Source organism: Canis aureus, chromosome 27 (genome assembly GCF_053574225.1).
Source record: "Canis aureus isolate CA01 chromosome 27, VMU_Caureus_v.1.0, whole genome shotgun sequence".
NCBI lineage: Eukaryota > Metazoa > Chordata > Mammalia > Carnivora > Canidae > Canis > Canis aureus.
This window is the reverse complement of record NC_135637.1, coordinates 35,389,758-35,411,220: the sequence shown is the minus strand read 5'-3', so window position 1 is coordinate 35,411,220 and position 21,463 is coordinate 35,389,758. Positions and strand designations below refer to the sequence as shown.

At 66.7% G+C, this 21,463-nt stretch overlaps 2 protein-coding genes across 3 annotated transcripts; both read right to left on the bottom strand.

Moving 5' to 3' along the window:
* Positions 1-10,444: 10,444 nt before the first annotated feature.
* On the bottom strand, positions 10,445-11,655 carry GP1BB (glycoprotein Ib platelet subunit beta). Its single transcript, XM_077874697.1, has 2 exons — positions 11,521-11,655; positions 10,445-11,264 (listed from the first exon to the last, which is right to left on the bottom strand). Exons 1-2 carry the CDS (start codon positions 11,528-11,530, stop codon positions 10,657-10,659), a joined length of 618 nt encoding a protein of 205 aa, XP_077730823.1. The 5' UTR covers positions 11,531-11,655; the 3' UTR covers positions 10,445-10,656.
* A 128-nt stretch (positions 11,656-11,783) lies between these two features.
* SEPTIN5 (septin 5) lies at positions 11,784-20,506 on the bottom strand. Of its 2 annotated transcripts, XM_077874696.1 has the most exons (12): positions 20,392-20,506; positions 20,251-20,261; positions 15,779-15,875; positions 15,585-15,671; positions 15,188-15,311; positions 14,967-15,101; positions 14,655-14,772; positions 14,417-14,518; positions 13,509-13,605; positions 13,289-13,424; positions 12,939-13,041; positions 11,784-12,818 (listed from the first exon to the last, which is right to left on the bottom strand). In XM_077874696.1, the coding sequence occupies exons 1-12, from the start codon at positions 20,432-20,434 to the stop codon at positions 12,762-12,764; spliced, it is 1,110 nt and encodes a 369-aa protein (XP_077730822.1). In that variant the 5' UTR covers positions 20,435-20,506; the 3' UTR covers positions 11,784-12,761. The 2 variants fall into 2 exon arrangements, with proteins under 2 accessions (XP_077730822.1, XP_077730821.1); XM_077874695.1 differs by lacking the exons at positions 20,251-20,261; positions 20,392-20,506 and adding an exon at positions 16,506-16,671.
* Positions 20,507-21,463: the final 957 nt, after the last annotated feature.

Sequence of the window (21,463 nt, the reverse complement as noted above, 5' to 3'; positions counted from 1 at the left end):
AAGCTGGCTGCCGGCTCTGGGAATGGGCGTCTGACCCCTCTGCGGCCTCCGGGATCCCGGAGAAAATCCTCGAGGCCGAGTTAATACCAAGACCAATTTTTATTTCAACAAAGTTAATTCTCAACAATGTGACAGAGGGAGAGGGATTTTCCTGCCACAGGGGAAGGGGGGCTGGGGTCCCCACCCGGCGCCGCCCCGCCCCCGCCCCCAGCTGTCCCCACCTCCGAGGGTGAGGCTGCTCCTCTGCGGGGCATCCGGCCACCGGCCACCGTCAAGGCTTCTTCCTCAGGCCCGCAGGTCTCTGGGCCACGGATGTCCTCCCCCGCCCCCCTCCACCCTGCCAGGCCCCTGAGGGCAGCGAGGGGACCTCCAGGCCCCCCAGTCCCTTACCTGCCCCATGAGGGTGGGGTCTAACCGCTGCCTGTGACGGGGCAGCCGGGGCCGGGAGGGTTCCCCGAGCGATGCCTGGGCCCTGACCACACCCGGGGGACCCCCCCCCACTCCCGAGGGTGAGGGTGCAGCAGGCCTGGGCTCAGAGCTGAGCCAGGGTGCTCGCTGGGAGGGCTGCGGGGGAGGAGCGTGGGCTCCCGCCTCCCCCTGCGCCCCCAGGAGCCCCGAGGGGAGAAGGCGGAGGGGCCGAGGGGGCTCGGACTCGACCTCAGTGCCCCCCAGCCCGGCCGGGGCCGGACCCGGAAGCCGCTCTCCGACCGGATAATCAATGATCTGGGGCTGCGGGAGGGCTGGGAGCCCTGTCAGAAATTGCTCCTGACGATGACCACATGCGCTGCCCGCGGGGACAGGCTCGGCCAGGTCCCCCTTCCCTCCCAGCGGCCACTCCGTCTCTCTGTCTCTCTCTGTCTGTCTCTCTGTCTCTAAGTCTCTGTCTCTGTTTCTCTGTCTCTGTCTGTCTCTGTCTCTCTGGCTCCCGCAGCCTTCCCGGCGAGGCGGCCTCTACTCCCCATTCTCCGGAGGGGAGGCGGGCCTGCTTGGGCCCCGGCGTCTACACAGACCCCAGCGGGCCCCCAGTGCTCGCAGGCCTTGGGTGTGGAGGGTGGCCCCAAGCGGGCACAGCCACGGGAGGCCCGTGACAGTGGGGGACGCTCACCGGAGGGCAGAGGGACCGGTGCGGGCGAAGGTCGGAGGTACGTCGAGGCTGCCCGGGCTGTCTGCGCCGGCCCCCAGGCCTTACTCTGCGGGGACCGCCCGAGGGCAGGACTAGGGGCCCAAGGGCACCCCACCACAGGCCAAAGTCAAACCAGATGGGCTGGGGGCCCTGTGGGGCAGGCGGGCCATTCGTCACCGTTATCTGCTCCACCGCCGAAATCACAAACACATTTTTAAGTGAAGGACTAGCTGCCACTGGCCTGCGGGCCCTGATGCCGCCCAGCTGTGGCCACACTGGGCTGGGGGGGGCGTTGCGGATAGGGGGTGTGGGGCACCGGCAATGGGCGGCCTGAGGGAGGAGTGCCTGCTGCCCCCCACACGCCCCCCAAGGCTGCGCTGGCGGCTAGGCCGATGCCAAGCCCCCACCGTCCGGGTCTGCGGCCTCCCCTGGAGGGGCCGCCTCTGGAGCTGGGGTGGCGGGGAGCACCCTCATCTCTGCTCTGCGCCTTCCTGCCTGCCCCCCACAGCCCTGGCGTCACGGATCCCCTCTCCAGCTCCCGCACTGGCCCGGGCGGCGCATCAGGGCTGCTGAGGACAGCGGGGCCCTGGGCCCGGGCGCGCCTGCTGCGTGGGGCTGCTGGCTTGCGGGCCATTCCACGGCAAGGCCGGAGAGTGAGGCTGGCGCCTGTCCTCAGAGGCCCCCCGGGTGTCACCACAAAGCGGCCAGTCCCACGGTGCGGCGGCCTCGCAGCGCGGCAGGCCCGTCCTCGAGGGTGTGCGGGCGACGTGGGGCTGGGACCCCTTGGCTCTCACTCTGGGAGCTGCATGCAGGTCCTGCCCAGCACCCTGGACCCCCGGGCAGGCCCACGGGGGTGGGGGGCGCCGGGAGAAATGGCCTGTGACGGGGTGGGCGTCCCGGGCGGGAAAGCAAACAGCGTCAGCGGCTAATGAGCGGGAACCGGGCCTGGGGCCGAGGGCCAGGGAGGGGCACGGCCATCGCTCATCCTGACAGGCGGGCGGCTAGGGGGGGCTGGGGGCTGGGGGTGGGTGGGGGGAGCATGAGGGAGGGGACCCTGGGGACCCGACCCCACACACAGACGGACGGACGGACGGACGGACAGAGTGGAGGCAGCCAGGCCTCTCACCCCTGGCTGCCGTCCCCCTCCCCCACACGGCGTCTTTGCAGGACAAAGGAAACGGGTGCTGGACCTGGGACCCCTGCATTGCACACTGGGGAGGAAGAACTGGAGTCTTGAGGGCCTGACCCCCAGCCCCCGGCCTCAATTTCCCAATCTTTACAAGGTTGAGGAGGGAAGGTGTGCCCTGAGAGGTGCTGCCTGCCCTGACTTTCCCTGGCCACTGCTCCTCCCTCCCTTGTGCAGCTGTCCTCAAGGTCCCCACTCTTTCACACGGTCCTCCCCCAAACCCCGATGCTGCCGACAGGCCCCATAGCTGTGGGTGGGCTGGCTTCACACCCGAGGGAAGCGGCCCCTCCAGTCCTGCACATGAAAGCCACAGTCCCATTTCATAGGTGGGAAGACTGAGGTGCAGAGTGGGAGGGCACGGCTCTTGGCCCCCCTGCCTCTGGCAGGTTAGGAGGCCCTGCTCCCCAGCTCTCGGCCGGGCAGAGCTGACCCAGCCTCTTAGCCTCTTGTCTGCCTCAAGGGCCCTAAACTTGCAGGGTCTCGGAGCAGGCAAGACCTTGAGAGTGCTCCTGAGTTCCTCCTGGCCCTGGTGGCCCCATGACAGCTTGGCTGGCCGAGTGGCCTGTAGGTGCTTGCCGACAGGGGTGTCCAGGCCCCTGTCCTGCCTCAGCCGGGAGGGAGGGGCAGCCATAAATTCACACCGCCAGCCGCCCGAGGGATAAATGTGTCATCGACTGCACGATTTACGAGCACACCCCTGGCCCGCAAGGCAGAGAAAACAAGCCTCTGTGTACACATGGCGCGGCGGGCAGGGATGGGCGGCTGCCGGGGGGCATGTGGGGGCACAGCAGGCCAGCAGGACACGTGCATGTGAGAGGTGTGGGGACAGGGATGGGGGTATGGGGATACAGACACATAAACAGGTATGTGGGGACGTGGACACACTCAGGGAGGTGGGACTGTGCCTCTCAGATACACCCACAAACACACATGGGCACACACGCAGGGGTATGATCACACGTATGCTCACACATCAGAAGGTGGCACAGCACGCTCAGGCACCCTCAATGGGCATGTCACCCAGAAGCATGCATGGTTAGCCTGTGTCGAACCCCCCCACCCACCAGAGGTGTACTCTCCCCCACACCCTCGGAGGAGTCAGGCCAAGGAAAGGAAGGCAAGGAAGCCTCTCTGGATGCTCATGTGCACATGTGTGTTTGTGCATGTGTGTTTGTGCATGGGTGTGCATGCATGTGTGTGCATGCGTGTGCGCAGGGTCTCTCCCCCCCACCCCAGACAGTTCAGGAAGGGCCATGGTGGAGGGGACACCATGAGGAGGCAAAGGCAGAGCAGGAGACCAGCTGGCCCAAGGAGGACACAGGGCAAGCAAGTGGGGAGACAAGGATGCTTGGGAACAAGGGCTGGGTGCTGGTGCTTCAGTCCTTCTTAGGTCCCACCTGCTTTGAGGCATGATTGTCTCAGAGGCCCTGGGGCACCAGGCAGCCACGCCACCCCCCCAGGGCAGCCCCTGAACACACCCCAGCATCAGCGCTGAAGAGTGAGGCCATAACTCAGCCTTGGCTCTTCACGGGCCTGCTGCCTGGCCTGCTGACCACATGCCCAAGTTGTCCACAAGGACCTGGTGGGCGGTTCCAGGCTCGAGGCTTTGTTGGCACCAATCCTGGTGTAGCAGCCTGGGCCTGAGGAAGGGGGTAGGGGTGAGGTGAGGACTGCGGGCATGCTTCAGGGAGCTTCAGGGAACTCAGTAGACTCCTAACAGCATCACTGAAGTCTGGCAAGGACTTGGGAGCTTTGTGGAATTGAGGTTGTGGATCAGCCTTAGCTGTCAGCATCCTTCCATGGATGATCTGGGGACACACTCGTGTCCCGGCCACTCATCCTGCTGGCCTTCCCACCAGAGTCAGTAGTGTGGCCCCCTGGATTCCTGGGATGGTGGATTCCCACTCAGGGAGAAGGAGCTGACCTGGTGTCCTGGAGCCCACTGTGGCACAACCACGGTACCCCCGATGAAGAGAGACAGTATCATTGATCTCCACAGTGGGGACCCCCAGATGCAGAGACCAGACACCCACCGAACAAGGACCTCAGATGAGGGAGCCCCAGAACAGAGACCCCTCACACCAGAAATTCCCATACTGGGGATCCACAGAGAAGAAATCTATAGAGCAGGGGGGTCCAGATAAAGGATCTGCAGTAGAAAGACCCATAAAATAGGGACCCTCCACTCGGGACCCTCCAGAGCAAGGGGTACACAGGTGAGGCATTTTGTGCCAGGGCTCCCACAAACAAGCTGTCCTGGGTGCGGCCCCCCAAGCTGCACTCCTGCAGGAGATGAGGCAGCCGGGACACCGTGAGCGCCTCCAGTGGGCACACAGGGGTGCAGGCGGGCGTGTTGGGACAGGCGGCCCCGGGGCGCCCGCTCCTCCCCGCCCCTACCCAGACAGAAGCCCTTTCCTCCGAATCTGCAAGACTGGCTGGAATCCCTCAAGAGCATCTTTAAATAAACAAAGCACAGAGCAAAGCGAGCTCCTAAGTACAAGTCACATCAACATAGATTGCCACGCGGATGCACGGCGGAGCGTGGCCTGTCCACCCCACGTGGCACCTCCTCGAAGCCCCGGCCAAGCCTGGGAGCGCTTCAGGGGCCAGGGGCACAACACCTGGGCGATGCCCACATGGCCCCGGAGCCACCCTCACTTCCCCAGCCCCAGCCGCAGGCTTCGGCCTCCCTCTTGGGGATGGGCACACCAGGCCTAGCCACGCCCCCGGGCAAGAGAAGCAGCTTCCATGGGACCCTATACTTCTCCTGGGGCCTGTACCCCACAACCCCTCCAGCCCTCTCACCTCTGAAGGTTCTTTTACCTCACTGGGAGCACAGTGACCTTGTGGGGATGATCCCAGGGTCCCCTGTGACTGGGATAGAAGCAGAAAGAACAGTACTGGGCAGGTGAGGAGAGCCAGGCAGGCTGGCACCCTTCCCCCGCCCCTGGCCACATGCCGGTCTGTCCTGTCTGGAGCCCCTCAATTTGTCTGATGCTTAAATAGGGTGAGGTAAGTCCCGCAAGGACACATGTAGCAGAAGGGGTGGAGAGAAGGGTGAGGGCCTCCACCGGGTGAAGGTCGGGGGCCAAGGGACCTGCCCCCATACCTCCCCCCATGCGGTCAGCAGCCTGCCTGCAGGGCTGAACACTGCTGAGGACATTGCTTGAGAACCAATGAATGATTGGATGGCAACTCCCCTTGCACACTTAGGGCCCTTCTGCTCTTGCTGCCCTAACACTGAGCTCCCTACAGGCTGCACCCTCTTTTTTTTGTTTTTGTTTTTTTTTAAGATTTTATTTATTCACTCAGAGAGAGAGAGAGAGAGAGAGGCAGAGACACAGGTGGAGGGAGAAGCAGGCTCCATGCAGGGAGCCCGATGTGGGACTTGATCCCGGGTCTCCAGGATCATGCCCTGGGCCGAAGGCAGGTGCTAAACCGCTGAGCCACCCAGGGATCCCCAGGCTGCACTCTCTTACAGGCTGAGCCCCCCTACAGGCTGAGCTCCCTACAGGCTGGCCCCCCTACAGGCTGAACCCTCTTACAGGTTGAGCCCCCCTACAGGCTGAGCCCCCTTACAGGCTGAGTCCCCTACAGACTGAACCCCCTACAGGTTGAGTGCCCTATAGGCTGAGCGCCCTGCAGGCTAAGCCCCCTACAGCTGAGCCCCCCTACAGGCTGAGTGCCCTAAAGGCTGAGCCCACCTGCAGGTTGAGCCTTCCTATAGGTTGAGTGCCCTGCAGGTTGAGCCCCCTACAGGCTGAGCCCCCCTACAGGCTGAGCCCAGCACACCTCGGGGCCCTGCACTCTCTATCCTCCCCTGACAGGCATCTCTAGGCAGCACAGTGCTGCTCCCTCAGCCTGAACATCCCCACGAGCCCCCCAACACACACACACACACACACACACACACACACACACACACACGGGAGAGTGGTTTGATGTCACAAGGCTGGGGCACTCAGGCTTGTTCTGAGGGTCCAGAGGATTGTCCACATAACGAGGCCCAGGGCTTCTCAGGCTCGGAAATCCAAGAGCTCTGAAGGAAGCCCCCGTCCCTGCTCCCACTGCTCCTTGGGAGACTTCATGGTGGACATTTGTTTCCTGTGTACCCTTGGCGTTATTTCTGCCACGTGAGCCCTGAAAGGTGGTCTGCAAGGATGGACTCCGGGGGCAGGGATTGCTGAGACCAGCGGCTGGAACTGGGGGTCTGGGCAGTGGGGGTGCTGAGCACACCCCACAGGTCTTGGCAGCACTCTCCTGGGAGGGAGTGTTCACACCCGTGGAGGGGTCCCCACCTGGTCTCTCAGCACACTTTGTCCAGCTGGCCTTCAGCACCCTGCAGGGTGGTGGTGACAGGGAAGCAGGACAGAAGGAAGGACAGACAGTATTTCCTCTGGGGTAGAGCAGATCCCCTGGGAGGGCTTCTCTGGGGAGGACTGCTGACCCCCAGATCGAGCAGAGCCAGCCCAGGGCTTCTCCAGATAGGACAGAACGTCATTCCCTGCAGACATTTCCTGTCTGTGCACAGAGAAGATGAGCACCGCGAGAGTGTGCATCCAGTGGAGACAGCACTGGGTGTAGGTGGTTCTGGGCATGTGACTGTGCTGGGGAAAAACAGAGGTGGGACTGGGGGACCCCCAGGGGCTGTTTAAGAGGAGGGACATAACAGCTAAGGCTAGGCCCAGTCACCAGGCCCAGTGACCCCAAAGACCCCCCTCAGCCTAGGAGGCAGTGCTTCCCGAGAGCCCCCTGCTGATTTATGGCTCTCCAGGGTGGACAGAGTTATGGCTGCTAAGGCCTTGCTCCCTCCTCCTCCCTGTTGGGGGTCGGCTGGGGTGGGGTGGCTCTCAGCTGGTTTCCAGATGGCACTGGTGGAGGGGCCCCTGGGGTGGGAGGCCAGACACCTTGAGCAAAGGGACCTGGCCAGTGTCACCTGGCCAGCCCCAGCTGCCGTTGTCTCCCTCCGTGGTTGTCTCTGTCTCTGTGTGGGGCTCTGTCTCTGTCACATGCAGCCCCCCTTGCCCAAGGCAGCCTGGGTGGGTGGGAGTGGGGGCCGGTGATTTATCGCCTGCTGCCTGTCTTCCATCGGAAACGCCGGGGGTGGGCGCAGACGGTGCGGTGAGCTATGGGCCCCCAGGGCCCCGCCACCCACCCCAATGTTGTTGCTCTGTCTGGGCAGCGGGTGCGCCCCCCCCCCCAACGTGGCTAAGGCCTAGGCCCCTCCAGACCTTCCCAGGGCCTCGTCCACGCGGGCCCCACTCACGTCTCCGCCCAGTGAGGGGCCGCCCCCTCCCCAGGCTCCCCCTCATCCCCCCAGGCCGGTCGGGAGGCGGCGCAGCCTCTGTCCACTCCCCCGGGCGTCCGCGCCACGGTCCCCACCCAGCACCCGCAGCAGGAGCGGCTGAGCCCCGCTCCTCCCCGTCGCCGACGCCCGCAGCCGCTCCTTCCAGCCCCGCCGGCGCACACAGCAGGAGCTCAATAAGTGTTTACGGAGCAGGCAGGCGGCGGAGGGCGGACGGTGCACCTGGGCTGACACCGCCTGCGCCCGCGGAAGAGGCCCCTTATCTTCCCTGTTGACGGGCTGTCAGCGATCAGGGAGGGGAGGGGAGGGGAGGGGAGGGGAGGGGAGGGGAAAAGAGAGTAAGGGGAGGGGAGGGAGAGGAGGAGAGGGAGGGGAGGGAGGGGAGGGAAGGGGGAGACGGAGGAGAGGAAAGGGAGGGAGAGGAGGGTAAAGGGGGGGGAAGGGGAGGGAGAGAGCGGAGGTGAGGAAGGGGAGGAAGAGGGAGGGGAGGGGGAAGGAGAGGGTGCGGACGGGGCGCGCACCCTTCCCAGGCCGGCGGCGGCCGCTCGGCGCACCCCTCCCTGCTCCCGTGCAGGGGCTGGGGTGCGACCTGTCCGCGGTCTCGGCGACCCGCGCCCGCCAGCCGGGCCGACCCTCGCTCCCCGGGCCGCCCGCTTCCCGCGCACCCAGTGCCCACCTCGGCCGCGCGCTCCCCGGGCGGGCGGGTTTCGCGGACCGCGAGCGCCCCCTGGTGGCCCCCGGGGTCGTGGCGAGCGAGGGGAGAGGGGGACGAGGGTTTTGGGGCGGAGGCTCTCGGGCCAGGCAGCGCCCACCCGTTTCACGGACAGGGACACCAAGGCGGCCGGAGGGGGGTCAGGGCTGTGCACTCCCCGGGAACACCGTGTGCCCTGCTCAGGGGTGGGTAGCAGTGCGGGGGCTGCAGGGCGCGGGCCCTGGACCCGGCAGCCTGGGGACTGGACGTGGGGGGTGGGTAGCGCCTCGAGCGGCCACCGCCTTGTTTCAGTCGGTCCGGAAGGAGCCTGAAGCCACAAGGAGGACCAGGCTGTCAGTGGGGGGCGGCCCCTTGGCAGGTGTATTGTCCATTAGGCGCAGGACGACGCCGGGGGGAGGGGCATGGTGGGCTGTGGAGCTGGGGGTAGGGGTGCACCTTCCCCCTCCCAGCACCGGGCCATTCAGGGGCGCTGAGCTGGGACCGTCCTCTTCCCCACACTCCCTGGAGGCCTCAGGGTCAGTGCATGCAGGGTCAGCTTGGGGTCAGAAGTTGGGGTGGGGGACTCCCAGGCAGCCTGGAATAGGTCAGCCAGTGAGACCAGGCCACACCGCCTGAGGTCGCTTAGTCCCTGGGCAGAAGCCGATCTAAGTCGCTGAGAGCTGGCCAAGGAGGGAGACTCGCGGAGAAGCCACGGCCCTCAGCTGCCCTAAGTCCCAGGGAATAAGGAAGCTCTTCCTTAGGGGTGACCACCTGTGATGCCAGCCTTCTCCTCCATCAGAGAAGCTCCAGCAGCTTCTGCAGCTCCGGCTGTCAGGCCGTGTGCTGCCCTCGCAGCTGGACATCTCCCCCGTACCATGCTGGGACTGAGTTAGGAGGTCGCCTGTGCACCTTGCTGTGACAGTGACTATTCCCTCTGACCCCTACCGGGGCTCTGAGTGTGCTGGGCCACCCCTGGGGGTGGGGAGGGTGGCAGTTCATTTGTACAAAAGGGGCCACCATCCCCGATGTGGTGATAAGGCCGGATGGACGATTGGACAGTTGGCCACAGCCCACAATGGGCCGGATGCCCCACACCTGCCCACAAAGGAGGGGGCGGCTCCTGCCTCACGTCTGACCGGCAGCCCCGAGATAGCATCAGCCCAACCGGAGGGCCATCCATCTTGTCCCACAAAGACTAGGACAAAGGCCGTGTCAACGGCAGCCTCCCCGACCCGGTCAGTGGGGACCAGAGCCTTCCTGTGCTGGGCACCCCAGGCCCAAGCCCAGGGCTTCTTGTCAGGGTCCCATTTAGGGTCCACAGAGAGCAGCCTTCACTGTTTACAGGGCCAGCCGGGTGGGGGGGGGCACACTAGGGTGGGGTCGGGGCTCCCATGGTGAGGAAAGCGTGGGGCCCTCATCTGGGCACCCCAGAGCCCTTGTGAGCGCTTGTGCTGTGTTGGGCTCAGGGGAGGGGGCAGTGGGAGACCAGGGGCTGGGGCTGGTCTGGGCAGTTAGGGGCACCTCCCTGTGGGAAGTGGCAGCCAAGTACACGACATGATTCCAGATCCCATGCAAACCCCTGGCACCCACTCACCCCTGCAGGGCCTGCCTCAGAGAGGGAGCTTCTACCTCAGACGCCCAGCTCTCCAGGGCCAGCGGACCGTCCTCCCCATGCAGCCCATCCCTGACCATACTGAGGGTGGCCTGGTCCCTGCCACTCACACGCTGAACAGTCCTCAGAGCCTTCTGGAGGCCCCTCACGACCCCCAGAGACTGCTGCTCCAGACATCCTCTCCCCTTCTCTCAACTACACTGCCCTGCAGTGCTCTCAGCGTCCCCACTGTCCAGTGTCCCTGTGTCATTTTCCCCAGTGTCCTGACTCCCCAAGTGTCCTCACTATGCACTGTCTTCACTGTCCCCACGCTGTCCCCACCCCCCACGGGGTCCTCCCCACCCCACAGTGTGGCCGGTGTCCAAGTTCCGCGCTTCCCACTTGAACGCCTGTGAGAGTGAGTGGTGGGGAGAGTGTCCTCGCCCACCGGCCCGTGTTCGCCGGCAGTTATTCTGGGTGTGCAACGGTGTGGCGTGGCCCCTTGGGCGGAGGGCAGTTTCCGGGTGGCGGGGCGCAGAGACCAGTCAGACGGGGAGAAGGGTTTATTGTGCACCGGAGTTTGGCGCGGGGGACCTCGCAGGGGCCGGGCTGCGGTCCCCCCTGGCCCCGCCTGCGCGTCCCTGGCACGGGCTCGCCCCGCTAGTGCTAGTGGGGGGCCCGCGGGGGCGGCGTGGGCCGGGACGTCGAGCCCGGGGGCCCCTCGGCCCAGGGTCCCGTCGGGGGGCGGCGCCCGCGGGGCTCAGCGCTCCTCGGGACTCCTCCCGGGCCCCACGAGCGGCGCGCTCAGCGGCGAGGGGTGCGCGGCGCGGGCGCGGAGTCTGCGCAGCCGGCACAGCAGCAGCAGCAGCAGCAGCGCGTGCAGCAGCCCGAGGCCGAGCAGCAGCAGCTGCGCCCCCAGCGCCCCCCAGCAGAGCGCGCCGGGCGGACAGGCGGCGCGCAGCTCCTCCTCCGCCAGGTAGGGCAGCAGGCGGCCGCGCAGCGCGGGGGGCGCGGCGCAGCGCAGGTCGCGGTAGGGCGCGCGCTCCGGCTGGCCGGCCAGCCAGGCGCGCAGCGGCACCAGGTGGCAGTCGCAGCGCCAGGGGTTGGCGCCCAGGTGCGCGGCGCGCAGTGCGGGCAGCGTGTCCAGCAGTCCGCGCGGCAGCCCCGTCAGATTGTTGCCCGTCAGCACCAGCTCGGTCGTGTCCGGCGGGAAGGCGGCGGGCAGCGTGGCCCGCGTCAGCCCGCGGCGCCCGCAATCCACGAGCGTCCCCGCGCAGTCACACGGCGCGGGGCAGCCCGCGGCCCGGCGGCCCGGCGGCGCCAGGAGCAGGAGCGGCAGGAGCAGCAGGCTCAGCGCCCCGCGCGGCCCTGGAAGGGAAGCGCCCTAGTGAGCCTGGCGGCTGGTGGGGCCCTGGGGGGGTCCCTGTGCGCCGGGAGCGCGGGCCCGGCTCCAGCCCCCGAAGCCCGAGCCCCTTCCAGCCCGCAAGCTTCTCCACCTCCGTCACCCCGCGCTGGCTAGAGGTCCCCTCGAAGTCCGACCCAGATCTCCCCACCCCACCCCGGCGCCTTCCAACCCCACTCGGCTCAAGGCCGCCCCGGGGGCCCTGCCTGACCCCAGACTCACCGGAGCCCATGGCGAGAGAGGATGGTGACCCGGCTGGCTCTGGAGCGCGAAGCTTGGGCTGGAGAGCCAGGCGATAAGGCCGCCCCGCCCCTGCCAGGCCCCAGGGCCCGCCAAGCCACCACAGCGCAGCCACCCGCCAGAAATAACCCTGAGGCCCAGGCAATGGGCGCTGTGGCCCCAGATAGAGCTATCACCAGGGCCCGCAGGCCGACGGCTTCCGCCCCCACAAGCTCCCAGGGGCCCGCGGATCACTCTGACACCAGTGCGACTTCACCAACATTGTTTTCCCGTCACCAGGACAGGACGCAGCATTCACAACTGAACAAAACTGGAGAATGGGGTTTGGGGAAGGTATCATGCTGGGGGAGGGGACATGGGCTAGGGAACCCCCCGGGGCAACAGTGCTTCTGGGGAGAAGGGACCTCCAGCCACAGGCAGGGAATGGCAGTCTAGGGATTAGGGGGCTGCCAGGTTGCCCACCACCCACTGCTCCTGGAGCCCTCAGGCCAGGCCGCAGCCACAGGTGAGGAGTACCAGCCATCACAGGTGTCCCAGCCCCACCAGCCCCATGAAATCCTTGCCTGCAGCCGGCTGCCCTCCTTTGGTCTGGAGGGATCATAAGTGCTTCTGTTGCCCAACCTGCCCACTGAGCTACCCCGTGAAGGGGTGAGGAGGTAAGGAAGGACCTGGCCCACCTCGGCACAAAGTGAGGTCTCAGTAGCTGGGTGGCCCAAGGGAGTGGGCACATGAGGGCTCCCATGTGTATTCTGCAGCACTGGGGTGGGGAAATAGGCCGGGGATGCTGGGGATCTGCTCCCCTATTCCACCTTGTTTTACCCACCCACCTGAGTAGGGCCTGGGGTTGGAGTTCATGACCTTCTAGGGCAACGGTTGATCTCGAAAGTCATGGCCCAACCTAGCTGTTGTTCCCCCAAGGCCAAAGGGGGCCACCCTGGGGGCTGCTGTCCTGGCCCCGTGGAAGCAGATACAAATGAGGGGAGGGACTGATGCTGAGAATAAGTTAGGGTGGGCTGGGGGCTGTGACCCCGTGTCTCTGGGTCAGGTCGGGAACAGCTGGGAACAGTCCTGGTCTGAGTCACTCTGGGACTGGGGTTGTGCCCAGGCCTGTTGGAGATCCAGATGATTCCAGGGTCAAGTCCAGGCCAGTTGGGGTCCAGGGATGGGAAGGGCCAGCCTGGAAACTGGCAGTCTATCCATGGCGATGTGGGGCTGGGTCGGGGTCACTGGTCTTGCATTTGCTGCTTCATCTTCTGCAGCATCTCCTGCATGCGCCTTAGCTGGAGGTGAGGCCAGAACAGTGGAAGATGGCGTGAAAACCGTGACAGGAGAGGCCTGATCAGCAGCCCCAAACCCTCGACCTCCACCAGCCCCTGCTCCTTCCCTGCAGCCCTACTAACCTCCTCATCCTTCATCCTGATGAGCTTTTCTGTCTCAGCATCGGGGGTAGGCAGTGGCAGGATGGGGATGGGGCTCTCCATGCGGCTGTCCTGGGTCAGTTTGCTGTGGGGTAGACAAGAGGGACAGAGTTTGTCTGACACCCTCCACACAACTAAGGCCCTCCCTCCCTTTCTGAGCTCCCACACTGCTGAGCTGGGTCTGGGAAGACAAGATGCACAGTGGGGGCCTATCTGGGATGGGGTTGGGGCAAAGCTCAGGTCTGGGTGGGCAGCAGGGGCCAGCCCTCTGTTAGGGAGACATGGCTGGGGCCATGAGGCACATGATCCAGGTGTGGGTCAGGGCCTCGCACCTGGTCATCTGCTGGATGCAGTGTGCACGGTAGTTCTCATAGTGCACGTCGCACGTCACGTCCTTGAGATCATGCATGTGTGTGCGGATGAGCATGTTGCGCAGCTTCACGAAGTCGCAGTGTGCCTGGTTCTCCACTGTGGGGCAGGAGTGGGTGGTGGGTGGGTGCAGGCCCAAGGGAGCCTTCCCACCCCCTTTGCCATGCCCATGCCTGAACTCACCCTCCACGATCCCCCAGGGGTACAGTCGCCCCCGGACTCGCTGCCCCTTGGCCTCCACCACTGTGTTGCTGCCGATAACTGCGAAGGGCGCGCTCTCCTGGGGAGGGCAGGCAGGTACAAGGGTTCACGCCCAGTTAGCATGAGTGTGGGGTCGGCTGAAGAGGGGCATGGGCACTCAGCACCTGATTGGCCCTTCCAGCAACATCATCAACAGCCTCTCCCAGAGGAGACCCTGGAGTTGCTCAATTCTTTTGGCTTCTCTGAAGCCTGAGCTAGCACAGCTCATACCCCAGAGGCCTCTGCCAGGCTGTGCCCAACCAGGCATATCCCCCCTTCCGATACCACCCCTTTGGAGGAACTGCTCCATCCAGCTACCTTCCCTACATCCCTCCCCAGAGCTGACCCCACGCCTCCTGTTAGTGAAGCTGACTTTGGCTGGAGCCAAGGTCCCCCCCACCCCCGCCTCCTGTCATGGAGCCACCTGTCCCACGTCTTGGGTTTGGTATTGCCACTCTAGATCCTGGGGCACCCAGAGCCACAACCACCCTCTGGAGCTCAGAATTCTGGGAGCCAGGGCATGGGCAGGCTTCTGGCCACCAGGCCCCAGGCCAGACCTTTCTGCTGGTGACCCCTTGGAAGAAGACTGAGAAGGAGGGTCTGGGTGGAGGCCGGGTCAGCACCATGCCTTTGGGTCCCGGTGAGTGCTCCGTGATACATGAACCACGTGGGCCCAGACTGCACAAGCCAGTGGGGACATGGGTGACTGTGCCCCCTACCCCAAGCTCTGGGTGAAGAGGCCCTAGTGCCCAGACAAAAAACTCCTGTCCCCACTGGGCTGGACGGGGATGCCTGGCCTGCCCGTGTAAACTGACCTCCAGTCCCCTCCTCTGCCACACCAGGCTGCTCACCTTCAGTTCCCGATCTTGCTGCTTAAAGTCCTCATCCTCGTCAGAGTCACATTCGGGGAACTGGTACACGTGGATACCAAACTTGTCAATCTCCTCCCGGATCTGGGGCAGGGCAAGGCGGTCAGATTTGAGGCTAGCCAGGAACCCAGGGCCAGGGGCACTGGCACCCAGGATCGGCACACCCAGTGTTCTCTGTCCCAGAGACCTAGCCCAGGCCCCGCTGCCATGGCAGGCTCACCCGCTCCTTCAGCTTCCGGATCTCGCCAGGGACAAGACAGTCAGCTTTGGCGATGAGGGGTACAATGTTCACCTTCTCATGCAGAGCCTTCATGAAACCCACATCCACGGGCCGCAGCCTACAGAGAGCACCCAGGGGTAGAGAGGGGCATGGTGGGGGTGGCAGGGTCCTGGGGAGAGGCTGGGCTGGGCTGGGCTGGGCGGGGTTCGTGGTTGTGAGTGCACCGACAGTGGACAGGCGGTGGCCGGGACAGCCGTGGGGATCTGTGGAGCCCGGCAGCCCCCCGAGCCCGTTCCCAGGACATTTACGCACCCATGCCCAAAAGGGGAGATGAAATACAGGCAGCAGTGCACACGGTTGTCTTGGATATTCTTGCGGTTGAGGCCGCTCTCGTCTCGGAAATACTGCTCAAACTGCTGGTCCACATAGTCGGTGATGGGCTTCCAGCTGTAGGGAGGCAGGAGGGCCCATGAGGCCAGAAGGGAGGTGGGTCAGCCTAGGCAGACACTGTCCCCCAGCCGGGCTTTCCTCACCACTCGGAGTTGTTGACAGCGTCCCCGAAGCCTGGAGTGTCCACAATCGTGAGCTTCAGCTTGACTCCCTTCTCTTCAATGTCCACCGTGTGCTTCAGGATCTCTACGGTCTGGCTGATGCGCTCTGTGGGGGTTGGGGCATTGTTTGCTGGGGTAACTCCAACTCTCGGCCCCAACCCCACTGGGCAGCCAGGACCCACGTTCTCATTCGTTCTAGTGTCTTGGCCCTGGCCACGTGGCCTGATGGTGGTGTTTGGGCCACTCCTCCTGGACCCTGAACAGGAGACCCATGCTGTGGGAAGACGGGGGCAGGGCGTGGACCTGGAAGGGAACCCTGTGAGGGGTCACACAGCAGGGGATGGGGAACCAATGCCAGGGCTCCATGGGGCCCACTCACCCTCAGCACTGAGCAGCTTCCGGTCCTTGTACAAGTCGGTCAGGAAGAGGCTGTGGACCAGTGTGGACTTCCCCAGGCCTGACTCACCTGCCGGCAGGTATAGGGAAAGAGTCAGGTTAAGTCTGAGGTCCCTATGACAGAGCCTAGCTGGCTAACGTTCCAAGGCACCCCACCTGGGAGTCCAGCCCACTCACCGGCCACCATGAGCGTGAAATCGAAGCCCTTCTTCACAGATTTCCGGTGCACCTGATTGGGCAGTGTGGCGAAGCCCACGTACTGCTTGTCGATATCCTGGGGGCCGGGGCGGGCAAGTCAGGGGCATGCTGGGGTTCCTGGGGCAGTCTGATGCCCTGTTCCCTCCCTACCTGGCTCAGACACGGAGGCCGCAGAGGGTAGAGTCCCCTGGGGGGTTGGGGGAGTTTCAATGGCAGAAAGGGGATGAGGGCCTGTGGGCAAAGGCCTGGTGCTGGAAAGGCTGGCGAGGGGGGCGGCAGGCCTCCTTGCCCCAGCCTCCGCGAGGGGCTTTGCAGGGACCTGACAAGGTGTGTAGAGTTTAGGATGTCTGGCTGCCGCAGGCACAGGCTGTGTCCTCCCTCAGCGGGGGGAAGAGGGCACCAGGACCACGACCCTGAGCCATACCCAAGGCCCCCCAGCCGGAGAGGCCCCTGACCTCAATACTCACCCCTCCTGAGTGTACCAGGGGGTGGGAGGCCCATCTGGCCGGGATCCAGCCGCGGGGGTGGCTGGCTGCTGCCACCGAGGCGGAGCCGCGGCTATTTATAGACAGCGGCGCGGAGCCTCCCCCGCCCGCGGGTCGCACTGCCCACCCGCGGCCGCGGCCCCGCTGGCCCCTGCCCGGCCCAGAGCCCTGGGGACCGGCCCGCGGGCGCACGCACCCTGACCCACTTCGCGCGCACACACCTTGAGTCGCCTCTGGGCCTGGGTCCGCGGCGACAGCAGCTGCTCCACCAGGCGGTCCTGGGGCGCTGCCAGCGAGTCCATCGCGGCGCTCGCACCCGCACCCGCACCCGCACCCGGACGCGGTCGGGCCCGCGGGGCGGGGCTTCAGGGGGCCCGCGCGGTGCTGCCTCGAGGCCCCGCTGTCGGGCCGGCTACGCGCGCGGGAGCCGAGGCCCAGGGAAGGGACGTCGCCCGCCCGGGGTGCCGCCGCCCCCCGAGGCCGTGCGTGCCATGCCTGGGCCCTCGGGCCCGCGCCCCAGCCGCCCGCCGCGCCGCAGCCACCGCAGGCCCCGCGCCCGCGCCCGCGCCCGCTCCCGCACCCGAACCGGAGGCGGGGCCTCGCGGGCGCCGGCGCGGGGGGGACGGGACCGCGCGGTCGCCGGGAAACTGTTGCCTGGAAATTGGGCCGCGGGCGGGCGGAGCCACCGGAAAGCTGCCGCGGAGGGCAGGGCCGCGCAGGGCGGCGCAGGGCGCGGGGGCGGAGCCTCGCCGGGGACCCGCCGCCTCGGGCCGGGCCTCGCGACCACCCGCGTGGGCCTGGCCGCGGGGAGGGGGGGGCAGGGGGCGGGGGCCGGGCCCGGAGGACGCGGTTGTGGCCGCCGCGCGGCTTCCGCCCGCCAGAGGGCGCCGGGGGAACGCTCCCGGGACCCAGGCGCACGCCCCGGGAACCGGCCCGCTCACCCGTCCTGTCCTCGCGGGTGGCCCGGGAACCTCCCGGCGGCGCCCCAGCTACCCACGGCCACGCCCCCGTGCTGCCCGCCCCGGGCGTGTGCAGGGGGTGCCCGGGGGGGCAGGGGTGTTCTTCACCGGCACGGCCTCCTGCCCGACGTGAGGGAACTGGGTGGGGGCAAAGCCCGCCTCCCCAGCCTGGACCCACCGCCCCTGCCCCCGGGGGTGGCGGACGCTGAAAGCGGGGGAGGGAGGGTGGCTTAGAGCACTAGGCGCCTCCCCGCCCTACCTCTGGAGACCCGAAGCTGCAGCCAGCCCTGGCCCCAGCTGCGCCCAGACCACTCCGCGCCAGCGCCGAGCAGACGTAGCTGGGGAGGCCTGTGGAGTGAACTTACCCCCTCCCCGGATTCGGCTCCCTCAGCTTCCCCGCCGCTCTGACCCTCAGGACTGGCTGGAGCGCTCCAGCCCGGGTAGCCCTGGCCTCCTGTGACCACCCCGGGGGCCCACAGGCACCTCCTGAGCCACCACACCCTTCCTCACCCTCCCTCCAGGCCTCCACCAGAATCTGAACCAGCCAGTACCAGCTGGGCAGGGGGGAGGCTTGGAAAGGAGATGCCGCACGAAGACACATACTCCTTGGACTGTGTGTCAGTGGGGAGAGGCGGCCTCCCAGCTCTCCCCCACCCTGGTCCTCCCTTCTTGGCTCCCCTGGCTGAGTGGCCTCTGTCCATCTGTCCAGACTCATGCTGCTGTGGGCCTGGAGCCACTGCACCTGGGGAGGAGGAGTGGGCACACAGCTGGGAACAGGAGACTCTTTCATCCAGAGGAGTGCAGGGGGAAGCCACAGGGCACCCCCCTCAGCTCTCCCGGCTGGGCCCTCAGTCCTCGCCCTGAGAAAGCGCCCACACTGGCCCCAGCCCTCTGCCACGCTGACCCGTGGGAGGCTCCTGGGCCAACCCACCCAACCTCCACCTGTAGGCCTGCTGTGGACACGGTCCCTCAGCCTAGTCCCCACCCCAAGAGGCTGGCATCTCAGGCTCCAGGCATCTCGGAGATGGACACCCCTGGGTCTGGGCCGCAGGCTGAGAAGGAGCCTCAGCACTGCATAGCCCAGTGACTAAGGGAGCTTGTCGCTCCTAGACTGCCTCAATTTCCCCATTGGTACTGCATGGCCTCTGAGGAGGCCCAGGTCAGGAGGGCAAGAGTCTCACTCCCAGCTCCCAACCCACCTGCCCCATCCCCCCATTCCCTGAGGGAGCTCCAAGGAAGGGACCCTGCCACCCCCTCTCTCTGGCCCCACGGAGTACAAATATTCCTCGGGGCTTCCTGAGCCATAGACACAGCTGCGCCCACCTCCTCCCGGTGCCTGAGACTCTCGAGGCATTTCCATTCTTAGAATCACTGGAGTCAGCTCTGGAAGCAGTCACCAAAGCCAACAGAGCCCAGCAGAGCCCAGTCCACTGCTTGAGACAGGGTGGGAGTCAGAGGATGCGGGCACAGGGAGCCACCAGAGCTCCCCCAGACCCTCTTTCACAGGGTGGATGCACTAAAGCTCAAGTAACACCACGATGCTAACAATGAAACTGCCACATGCTTCCAGCTCCCCGCCCCCCAGATCCCTGGGGAGCCCACCCCAAACACCCGGCTCCCTGGCTTTGTTCCCGGGGCTCCCTGCTCCACCTGCATGGTGCCCCCTTTCTCTGCTCCTAGGGGCAGAGGATGGGTGGGGCGAAGGATGGGCAGACACAGGCCTGAAGGGGTTCACACCTCAGCAGGAGGGGGTCCCTGTGTGGCACTGGGCAGCGGCTGCCCAGCCCGGAGACTCCAAGTGCCTGCAGGCCCAGCAGAAGCTGTGGGGGCTGGTCTCCCGGGCCTTCTCTCTCTCCCTCAAACAATAGCCTGGCAGCATGTGTCCGTGCATCTCAGGCATTGTCTGACCTGCCTTGATAGGAAGGCAGCTCCTGGCCCGGGCTCCCAAAGCAGCCCTTGCCAGCAGGGTGAGGTTGAGAGGCCCCTCCCCAAGAGCCTCATCTGTCCCAGGGCTGGGCAGGTCCTTGCCAGGAGACTGGCACCTGGCAGCCAGTGACTCCTGGCCCCCACCCGCCTGCTGGGTGGCTCCTGGGGCTGCCACCGCACCCTGGGCCAGGACTTCAGGGTTCCACCCAGCATCCCTCCACTGTGTAAATCCCTATCCCTGACAAGGGCTGCCGAGGCTACCTTGGTGCCAGAGTCGGGTCCAGAAAATCCTCCAAACACAGCTGAGCTCAAGCCAGAGAGGCCCCCGCAGTAGGGCTGCCCTGGAGCCCCTGCCCACCTGGTTATCCCTGCCCACCCCACTCTCAGGGTCTCCCCGCTCTGTTTCATCCCAGCCTCAGCTGGGTTTCACAGTGGGTGCCCCGAGCAGCCTCCTGTCGGGTCCTGCATACCAGGAGGGTGGGGACCCGGCCAGCCCCTTTGGGAGGCCATAAGCCTATTTGTACCCACTGGGTTGGAAGACCCAGGGCTGAGCACAGGGATGACTCAGGCGAGGCCCCGGAGGCTCCCAGCCTGGGGAAGAGGCCTGGCGGCAGAGGGGCCCACTCAGCTGGGTGTGTGGGGAGAAGCAGCAGAAGATGCACGGGGGTGGGGTGGGGCTGCTCGGGTCTAGGTGCTGGCTCGTGGACCCACACACAGCCCTCCCCTGGCCCGTGGCCTGCCGCGGCTGTGGCCTCTCCCAGGACCCCCAGCGCGAGGCCTAAGGCCAGGTCAGGGAGGATGCGCTGGAGCTGGATCAGTGGGGGAGGGACACCCGCCCATCCCCCCGGCCCGGGAGGGGCGCCCGCGCTGCAAGGGTCAGGGGACAGGCCCCCGGCGGCCCCGCGCCCCCTCCTCCCCGCCCTCGGAGCTCCGGGCGCGGCGGCGGCGCTGCCCCGGCTGACAATCGGTGGTCGCGACAGGGCGGGATGACGGCCGGCGGGGGCGGGGTCGCGCTCGGGCGCCGGCGGCGCTGGTGCCACAATGGGTGACAGCAGGCCGGGGAGCGGCGGCGCGCACGTACCTGCTTGTCCTCTGCCGGGTCGGGTCGGGTCGGGTCGGGGCCGGGGCCGGGCGGCGGGCGGGGGAGAGAGGAAGACACGGTGAGAGGCGAGCGGCGCGGGGACAAAGGCGCGCGCGGGCGCGCGGCGGGCGCCGGGCTCACCTGGGGTCGCCAGCTTGCTCTTGTACCGCAGGCCCGTGCTCATGGTGGCCGCGGGCGGGGGGACGGGCGGGGCGCGGCGACGAGCGGCGGAGGCCGAGGCCCGGCTGCGGGGTGACCGGCCCCTCCGCGCCGCCGCCGCCCGCCCCGCCCGCGCGCCCGCCAGCCAATCGGCGCCCGCCGCGCCCACGCGCGACCCGGCGCGGCCGGCGGGGGCGGGGACCCGGGCGCCCCCCAACCGCCCCGCGCCCGCCGCCCCCGGGCCGCGCCCTCGCCTCTGGCCGCCCGCCAGCGCCCCGGCCCCAGCCCCAGCCCCAGCCCCAGCCCCGGCCCCGCCCGCCCCGCCGGGCTGCCCGCCCCCCGCGCCCCCCCCCCCCGGCCCCCCGCGCCCCGCGCCCCCCGCGCACCGGAGGCTCTCGCCCTCGGTCCGCGGCCTCGGCCTCTGACACTGCCTCCGCGAGGCCCTCCGGGGACGCCAGCCCCCTCCCCGCCCAGCCCTCCGCGCCGCACCAGGGACAGGGGGCGGTCACCCCGCGACCCGATGCCTGGGGCAGGCCATGCCGGCCGCCCTCCTGCTCGGCCTGTTCAGGGCCGCGCCCGCCGGGGAGGGAGACACACCTGGACGAGCTGCAAAGGCCAAGCCCCTGGACAGCTGTCTCTCCTGTCTTTTCCTGGCCTATTTTCTGAGATTATTTCTGAAGAGTAACTGAGCTGGCATCCGGGACCGAACTTGGCCTGACCTCAAGCCTGCCCGCCGTCCCACCCCCCTCCCCAGCTCTGCAGCCTCTGCTCTGCAGACCCACAGCCAGACCTGCTACCACCCTGAGAAGGGGGACAGGGAAACCCTAGCCCTCTGTGCTAGAGGGCAGTCGGGGGCACTGAAAGCAGGGCCAGGGCCTGCACCCCATCTGCAGATGGGGAAACTGAGGGCCCAGACCTTCAGTGACTTGGCAGGACTCACAAGCACCAGTGCCTCCTGTCTCGTGTCACTATCACACTCCCAGGTACCTTTGGCTTCCCTGGAGCCCTCCCCCCAGGCCTCCCCCCTCCCAAGGTGGCACATCTGGAGTCTTCA